Raw genomic sequence first — 9,504 nt, 5'->3', positions numbered from 1 at the left:
TCCAGTACGCGGGCCTCTCCCGTTGCAGAGCACAGGCTCCGGACGCGCAAGCTCAGCGGCCATGGCTCACGGGCCTAACCGCTCCGCGGCATGTGGGATCTTCCCGGACCGGGGCACAAACCCGTGTCCCCTGCATCGGCAGGCGGACTCTCAACCACTGCGCCACCAGGGAAGCTCTAAAAGTATATTTTAATGATACATCGTTATGTGACTTGTGGAATATAACATGGGAGGAATTCAGAGAACTGAGTGACATTGCTACAGCAAAACTCTTTCAATTCCCATCTACCTGTTCAGGTTAACAAGCTTTCTCAGGGTTAAATCTGTAAAAGTTAAACATAGGAATTAAATTGATACTGAACCCTGTCATAGTCAAGCAATAAGATCCATGGATACATAAACTAGAAAAAAAAATCCATGTCATTAAGAGGTAGAATTCCAGTGAAATTTTTTTATGTATAATAGTTACTAAAATTTATAATATATTTTACATTGTTTTAATCAATTTGTATAGTAGTAATGATAATGGTAATTCAACTCAGAATTTTTAAACACTTTTAAAACCTTATGATCACAAGTAATTAAAAGATACAATATCAAGTTATGTCTATATTTTTATTGCAGAGAAATGTAAGTGATCACTAAAATTTTCAGGCATGAAAATATATTAGGATACATTCTGTGGGGAAAGGAGAATAAAAATTCAAGTTCAAAGAGGAAAAGGGACAGTGTACAAGTACCAATTGTTAAAGATAAGCTTGTTCATTTATTTTTTTTAATTAATTATGATCCGTATCAAATTTTGTGGTCTTTACAATTACCAAAATGATGTAACGATTTTCTTTTTAAAATATCAATATTTAATATATAATATGCCAGGCTTTATACCCTTTGAGGGGAAAAACATAATTTTTCAAACTTCTTTTATTAGGAATGTAAACAAAAAATGTTTGAAGACCTCTGTCCTAAAGAATAAAATATAAAAGTTATGAATAATTTCATTTCAACATTTACTTTTGTTTTTCTAGTTGTATTACACAAGTATATTGGTCTTAAAAATACATAGAACTACAAGAATTTTAGTTTTGGCTCTGTTACGTAAAGACTGCTGATTTTTTTGGTTCAGTGATAAAATTATGGAAGTGTGTGAATTTCAGTATTCCTGCATTCTTGTGGTGTGACTTAACAAATGTACTTCTACCACTTATTTTACTGCAAAAATTACAATTCTCCAGTAATCCCCTCGTGTAAAACAGCTTTACATAAATACATATTTATATTTGAGGACCCAGGAAATAAGGATATAATGTTATCTAGGAAATATAAAGAAGTTCAGAATATAAAATTTTAAATTTACAGGACAGTATATAGTAATAGAAGTAAATCTGTAATTTGAAAGCCTGATTTAGTATGCATGTTGTTTGGCAGCTGTATAGCAGCAAGCCATTTGTGTATTTCACTCAGAAATCTCCAGACTTTGTTCTTTATAAATAATGTGAGGGAACACAGTCTTGAAGTATTAAGTCTCTGGTTCTTAAGCAGTAAATAGCTGAACGTTCGGGGGACATGCAGAAAAAGAATATTTTGTTTGTTTGTTTTTGGTTTTTAAATTTTTTTGGCCATTCCTCGCGGCATGCAGGATCTTAGTTCCCAGACCAGGGATCGAACTCAGGCTCCCTGCAGTGGAAGCACAGAGTCTTAATTACTAGACTGCCAAGGAAGTCACAAGAAATAGTTTTTTTTTTGTTTTGTTTTTTGTTTTTTGTTTTTTTTTTTTTTTTGCGGTACGCGGGCCTGTCACTGTCGTGGCCTCTCCCGTTGCGGAGCACAGGCTCCGGACGCGCAATTCAGCTACCCTTTGGTCTTTCCCTTAAAAGTAGAAAAGTAATTCCAGGTCCATTGCCTGCTGGATAGAACTGTTACTACCTGCCATGTCCACTGTTGCATGGAGAATTCATACACTTACATGGTTTGTTGGAAATAACATCCATGTCTTACCGTGATAATTAGTTTTTAATTTTTCTAACAAGAAGTATTGGTACATTTAAAACTGTAATCTCATTATGAAATCAATTCCCCTTATGTGGGTGCAGATAATTTTTTTCGGAAACATAGTAACTATTTAAAACAAAAAGTCTGATAGACTCAATCTAAGACACAGACCTTGGTCCTGTTACTAAAGTGGCAGTGCTTTTCCAAGTATGGTCCACAGATTTTCTGCTTCTGAATCATCAGTCTGTTATTAAAAATGCATAGTTCTGGGTCTTATCCCAAACCCTTTTTTATCCGAATTTCTGGGTAGAGTCCAGAAACTTACATTTCAACAAGTATCTCTGAATGTTGTAAGAGCAAATCAATATTTGATTTAAAAATATTGTATTTAAATTTTTCTCTAATATTTGAAAAATCTCTACTTATAGAGGCCTTTTAGGCTGATGATTATGAAATAAATTCAAAGATGTAAAGCAAAAAGGCATATAGTTTACTATGACGTATAATGAGTCTCTCTACCAAGTAACTGAAATATTGTGTTCAACATAGTGCTAATTACATTAGCCTAGAGAACATCTAAGATCTGACACTCATTAGGGCTTAGCACTCAACCTATTAATCACCATGGTGGGGTCACTGGGTAAGATGGAGTGTGTTCAGAGGCTTGGCCTGTAATGTCGGGGCCGGAGTCTCTTGTAATAATTAGTTGGCATTTGGGCCTTGGTAGCAAGGTATTATCTTCCCTTCTTATGTCTGAATTTAAAATGAAACTAATAAAAGGCATGCAGGAAGGATGGAAAAGAATGCAAATTATGTTTACCCTTTACTTCATCCTTAAAATAATGGCATTAAATTACAGTACCCCATCTGGCCATCCATATGGTCTCCTGGAGCTCTAACGAATTTCAGCAAATAGGTCAAGGAGAGTGGTCACCCTATTAATAAAGCACTAATTAGAGGTAGAAAACATATTACGATTTAAACTTTCCACATTGTTTAGATAGATATAAGGATTTATTTTGTAAACAGTGATTATGTTGGATTATCTTTTAGTGCAATATGTGTCTTTGTTACTATATCAAAAGATAATGTGAACATGGTTAGCTACTCAATGACAGAACACAGATTTGGTGCTGCCAGTCTCTGTGAGTACCTCATGTTGTTTTTCTGGTAATATCTGTTATGACTTGGAAGAATCAGCCATTCTAAAGTGGAGAGTTGGCTTTGTCTCCATGGCAACTTACTCTTCTGTTTTATGTGAGCAGTAACTGCCAATTGTGCTAAAGGAAGGGTGATGGTCTTATGATGGACTACTTTACCCAAGGGACCAAGCATCAGACCACTGAGCTTATTTTACTGGAGGCCAACAAGCAAAAGGTTTTAGGCATAGGAGGTTGGTGGCCATAGTATATAATGCGTATTTTTCTATTCTTTTTCTTTTTTTTTTTTTTTTCTGTGGTACGCGGGCCTCTCACTGTTGTGGCCTCTCCCGTTGCGGAGCACAGGCTCCGGGCGCGCAGGCTCAGCGGCCATGGCTCACGGGCCCAGCCGCTCCGCGGCATGTGGGATCTTTCCGGACCGGGGCACGAACCCGTGTCCCCTGCATCGGCAGGCGGACTCCCAACCACTGCGCCACCAGGGAAGCCCTTGTTTTATTTTTTATTTTTATTGGAGTATATTTGATTTACAATGTTGTGTTCGTTTCAGGTGTACAGCAAAGTGAATCAATTAAGAAATTGTTTTTTAAATTAAAGGTTGCTTTTCTTTTTATATGAAATGGCCATTTATAATACCATTCTAGAAACCCAAATTATAAATTACAGCTGTTGTGCTATTACTTGCTTTGTTTTGTTGTTCACGAAATAGTCGATTTAGCCATGTCAACCTAAGTTCAAAACTAAAAAAGAGGGGCTTCCCTGGTGGCACAGTGGTTGGAAGTCCACCTGCCAATGCAGGGGGCACGGGTTCGAGCCCTGGTCTGGGAGGATCCCACATGCCGCGGAGCAGCTGGGCCTGTGCACCACAGCTGCTGAGCCTGCGCTCTGGAGCCCATGAGCCACAACTACTGGGCCTGTGTGCTATGGCTACTGGGGCCCACGCACCTAGAGCCTGTGCTCCGCAACAGGAGAGGCCACCATGGTGAGGGGCCCGCACACCACAAAGAATAGTGGCCCCTGCTCGCTGCCACTGGAGAGGGCCTGTGCACAGCAACGGAGAGCCAGTGCAACCAAGAATGAATAAATAAAATAGATGAGTTGGGAAAAAACTAAAAAACAATCAAATTGGTGCATTTGGTCATCTTAACTACTAACTTACCTGGCTTCTAAAGTACAGTTGAGGGCTTCCCTGGTGGCGCAGTGGTTGAGAGTCCACCTGCCGATGCAGGGGACACGGGTTCATGCCCCGGTCCGGGAAGATCCCATATGCCACGGAGCGGCTAACCCCGTGAGGCATGGCCGCTGAGCCTGCACGTCCAGAGCCTGTGCTCCGCAACGGGAGAAGCCACAACAGTGAGACGCCCACGTACCACAAAAAATAATAATAATAAAGTACAGTTGATAACATTTGTCTTGCTTAAGTGCTGGTTAAGTTGACTGCATGTACCATATACACCTGCAACAGGAAACTTTCCTCTTGATTATAGCAATAAACACTGGACTCTCAGTACATGTTATAAAAGACAAAGTGTTTCTCCAATGAAAAAAGTTTTGGGGATAGCAGAAGCGTTTGTCTGAGCTATTTATAATCACTGTATTAACAGGAGCTTTTCCCCCCCTTCACATTTATCAGCATTGGAGAAACTAATGTAGAAAGAAAGACCAAGAAAAAAAGGTAAGTGTGGCTTTAGTATTATATAGATAATATATAATACTAGTTGGAGGGATGGGGTGTGTGATTTTAAAATAATAGTTAAAAGATTTGGATCTGAAGTCTCTTGTTTGCAATTCATGATTAAATATCATCCTGTTTTCTGATATGTTCCTCTGTTTACCTATCTGGAGTTTCTTCCTTCATTTATCCTCTTTCTCCAACTTTCTAGAGTCCTTATACCTGGAAATAGTAAGTAATTTCTCTTGTCTTAGATTAGGAAATGTTATTAGAGTGGTAAGAAATTATTGACCAGCTGTATCTGGTAACATGCCGCGGAGCAGCTGGGCCTGTGCACCACAGCTGCTGAGCCTGCGCTCTGGAGCCCATGAGCCACAACTACTGGGCCTGTGTGCTATGGCTACTGGGGCCCACGCACCTAGAGCCTGTGCTCCGCAACAGGAGAGGCCACCATGGTGAGGGGCCCGCACACCACAAAGAATAGTGGCCCCTGCTCGCTGCCACTGGAGAGGGCCTGTGCACAGCAACGGAGAGCCAGTGCAACCAAGAATGAATAAATAAAATAGATGAGTTGGGAAAAAACTAAAAAACAATCAAATTGGTGCATTTGGTCATCTTAACTACTAACTTACCTGGCTTCTAAAGTACAGTTGAGGGCTTCCCTGGTGGCGCAGTGGTTGAGAGTCCACCTGCCGATGCAGGGGACACGGGTTCATGCCCCGGTCCGGGAAGATCCCATATGCCACGGAGCGGCTAACCCCGTGAGGCATGGCCGCTGAGCCTGCACGTCCAGAGCCTGTGCTCCGCAACGGGAGAAGCCACAACAGTGAGACGCCCACGTACCACAAAAAATAATAATAATAAAGTACAGTTGATAACATTTGTCTTGCTTAAGTGCTGGTTAAGTTGACTGCATGTACCATATACACCTGCAACAGGAAACTTTCCTCTTGATTATAGCAATAAACACTGGACTCTCAGTACATGTTATAAAAGACAAAGTGTTTCTCCAATGAAAAAAGTTTTGGGGATAGCAGAAGCGTTTGTCTGAGCTATTTATAATCACTGTATTAACAGGAGCTTTTCCCCCCCTTCACATTTATCAGCATTGGAGAAACTAATGTAGAAAGAAAGACCAAGAAAAAAAGGTAAGTGTGGCTTTAGTATTATATAGATAATATATAATACTAGTTGGAGGGATGGGGTGTGTGATTTTAAAATAATAGTTAAAAGATTTGGATCTGAAGTCTCTTGTTTGCAATTCATGATTAAATATCATCCTGTTTTCTGATATGTTCCTCTGTTTACCTATCTGGAGTTTCTTCCTTCATTTATCCTCTTTCTCCAACTTTCTAGAGTCCTTATACCTGGAAATAGTAAGTAATTTCTCTTGTCTTAGATTAGGAAATGTTATTAGAGTGGTAAGAAATTATTGACCAGCTGTATCTGGTATAAAGTAGTTAAGGTTATGAAGCATTTACCACTCTACATGAGGTTTAAATAAATCCAGTTGTTAAACTGCAACTTTATTCTAACATCATTCACTCTGGAGCATAGTATAGTAGGTACACTTATCTCAGACTCCATCCAAGAGAGTTAAATTGCTGTAGTAAAAGACCTTGTGGTTGAGGGGAGAGGGTGGGCACGGTGGGGTTATTACAGTTAGGCAATCCTCAAAACATCAAATCTAGAGATAACATGCTAGCAAAGCTTCAGTATATATATATATACACACATAATAATCAAGTGAAATTGCTTTTAAACATTCTTTTAAATGTCAGCTTCTCATGCATATAATTGTCTAATAGGTCTAAGAGTGTAACCAGTTCCAGTAGCAATAGCAGTGACAGTTCAGCCAGTGATTCTTCATCAGAGAGTGAAGAGACCTCTACCTCATCCTCCTCAGAGGACAGTGACTCTGATGAAAGCTCCTCCAGTTCATCATCTTCAGCCTCCTCCACAAGCTCTTCCTCGTCCTCCGATTCAGACTCAGATTCCAGCTCTTCCAGTAGCAGCAGCAGCAGCACAAATAGTAGCTCTGAAGATGAACCACCAAAGAAGAAGAAAAAGAAATAGAATTGTTCCATCCATGTTGGACTGATGTACTAAAAACATTAATGCGATTCTCAGAAGGGAATTTAGAATGTGTTAAGACCAAATAGGTTAACTGATCAAAATTTTTAGAGTTCAAAAGTTTCTAAATGTTTTACATTGTAAGAGCATAAAGAGTATTAATAATAGATTATATATATAAAGACTTTTTTATTTTAGGGGTGAATCTTGTTTTTTTTAATCTTTAAAATATATCTCTAAAATTAATCAAAGCTGAAATCTAGTAAATCTTTTTGTGATGAAACCTATCTTTTCTCCCTGTGAAATAAATGCCATACTTTGTTATATGTTAGTGCTATGTATCAGACATGTTTTCAGGATAATGCATCAGAATATCTATCTGGCAGTGAATTTCTAATGCTTTTGGCTGTATGTTATTATGTAAGATTTAATACCTCTATAAGCTTAGAGTTTTCCTACTGTTAATAAATGTGCTCTATTTTTATGTTTGTGTTCAGAAAGTTGTTCTGACTTCTTGTCCTAAATGAAAAGTTCAAGGAATCTATTAATAAATTTATACCTTTGGATGGTACAAGTTTCAAGTTACTGTGTTGTATCATTCATTTTCTTCTGGTTCTTAGAGTTACCCTTTTATGACAAAAATTATTCTAGAGGAACTTAAAAAGGAACAAAATTCTGAAACTACATAGGACTCTAATCTTGGTGCATTTTGATAAATTCAGTGTATCAGAAAAGAAAACAGTCATTTAAAAAGCTAACTTAAGTAAAAGTGATGTAAATACCTTTGTGTGTTGATATGCTATAAAAGGTACCATTCAAAGGGGAAAAAAATGGTAGGAGGAAGAGAGGTAATTTTTACAGAAAATTAGAGTGATGTTGATTGCCTTTTACTAAAATATTAAGTTTTCATAAAGATTGCCTTTTACCATTTTGCAGTTGTGGTATGACAGTTTATAGGTAACTGGTCGTATATGACAGTCTACTGCATAAATATGAATGACTTGGATTAATCTGGTGAGTTGACATAGCATATACACAGTTGAAACCTAGCATGAAAGTTTAAAAAGAAATACTGCACAGTATTTCTTAAAAGTAAAGTACCAGGGCTTCCCTGGTGGCGCAGTGGTTGAGTCCACCTGCCGATGCAGGGGACACGGGTTCGTGCCCCTGTCCGGGAAGATCCCACATACCACGGAGCGGCTAGGCCTGTGAGTCATGGCCGCTGAGCCTGCGCGTCCGGAGCCTGTGCTCCGCAACGGGAGAGGCCACAACAGTGAGAGGCCTGCGTACCGCAAAAAAAAAAAAAAAAAAAAAAAGTAAAGTACCAGGCCATGGTGAAATTATTTGGTTTAACATCACATTATTTTTTGATGTCTTTTAAACTTTTTGGAAAGAGGTAGTATTTGTAGAAAAATCTTGATTTGGGTTAAATATAGGTTTTTAAAACTACAGATGTTGTCTTTTTATATTTTTATGAAAAAGCAGTAGAAAATTACTTTTGAAGAAAATGGACTTCTGTTTAAATGTTTGAATATATGTATGTTGTGAGTTTAAAGAGCTGTAATTACCTGTTTTACAGAACCGTTGCTTTCAATGATTGTAAATAAACTCTCAAAACATCATTTTAAGGCTCCATACAGAATGTGTCAATTGACAGGCAAATTTAATAAATTACTAATGAAATACAATTTACAATGTAATCTCTGTAAGGGCAATTTTAGCAGTTAAACTTGGAAGGGAAACAAATGTGTACATAGGTTACATCACTTGCAATTAAATAAAGCTCAGTTTGTGCTGACGAGCTTAATAACCTGCTTTTATCTCTTTGCTGTTTTACTTAATGCCACTTCTTATCCATTTACATGGTAAGAGCATTTAAATTCTAATTATTTTTACTATTACAGATGTTAAAAGGTATACCTGGAAAAGTACAGAGGACAGGAACTTTATTCTAGTCACACAGTTTACTCAAAAAAACAGAATCGATGGCAAAGTGGAGAGTAACTTCCAAAGAGTTTCTCCCCATCCTGCCTAAAAGCAGAACTCTGGATGTTGAATCCCTGGCAAATGTAATAAATAATGAAATACAATTTACAATGTAATCTCTGTAAGGGCAATTTTAGCAGTTAAACTTGGAAGGGAAACAAATGTGTACATAGGTTACATCACTTGCAATTAAATAAAGCTCAGTTTGTGCTGACGAGCTTAATAACCTGCTTTTATCTCTTTGCTGTTTTACTTAATGCCACTTCTTATCCATTTACATGGTAAGAGCATTTAAATTCTAATTATTTTTACTATTACAGATGTTAAAAGGTATACCTGGAAAAGTACAGAGGACAGGAACTTTATTCTAGTCACACAGTTTACTCAAAAAAACAGAATCGATGGCAAAGTGGAGAGTAACTTCCAAAGAGTTTCTCCCCATCCTGCCTAAAAGCAGAACTCTGGATGTTGAATCCCTGGCAAATGTAATAAATGTATTATTTCTCAACCACAACCACAAACATATCAAAAGGAGACGTAATTAGATCATAGGTTTTTACTCCACAAACATTTGTTAGTATGACTATATAATATAGTAAATTTGTCTTGGGATTAAAATATGGC

The 9,504-nt window shown here is 38.0% G+C and overlaps 1 protein-coding gene across 1 annotated transcript in view; it reads left to right on the top strand.

Moving 5' to 3' along the window:
* The window catches only part of ZCCHC10 (zinc finger CCHC-type containing 10), a 22,881-nt gene extending 15,597 nt beyond the window's left edge, over nt 1-7,284 (top strand). Inside the window, exons 3-4 of the mRNA XM_007106281.3 lie at nt 4,783-4,824; nt 6,630-7,284. Of these exons, the coding sequence (XP_007106343.1) occupies nt 4,783-4,824; nt 6,630-6,897 (310 nt within the window). The 3' untranslated portion in view covers nt 6,898-7,284. The remainder of the gene's footprint in view (nt 1-4,782; nt 4,825-6,629) is intronic.
* The last annotated feature ends 2,220 nt before the right edge of the window (nt 7,285-9,504 follow it).

The sequence above is a fragment of the Physeter macrocephalus genome, chromosome 8 (genome assembly GCF_002837175.3).
Source record: "Physeter macrocephalus isolate SW-GA chromosome 8, ASM283717v5, whole genome shotgun sequence".
NCBI classification, from domain to species: Eukaryota; Metazoa; Chordata; class Mammalia; order Artiodactyla; family Physeteridae; genus Physeter; species Physeter macrocephalus.
This window is presented reverse-complemented; position numbering and strand designations above follow the sequence as displayed.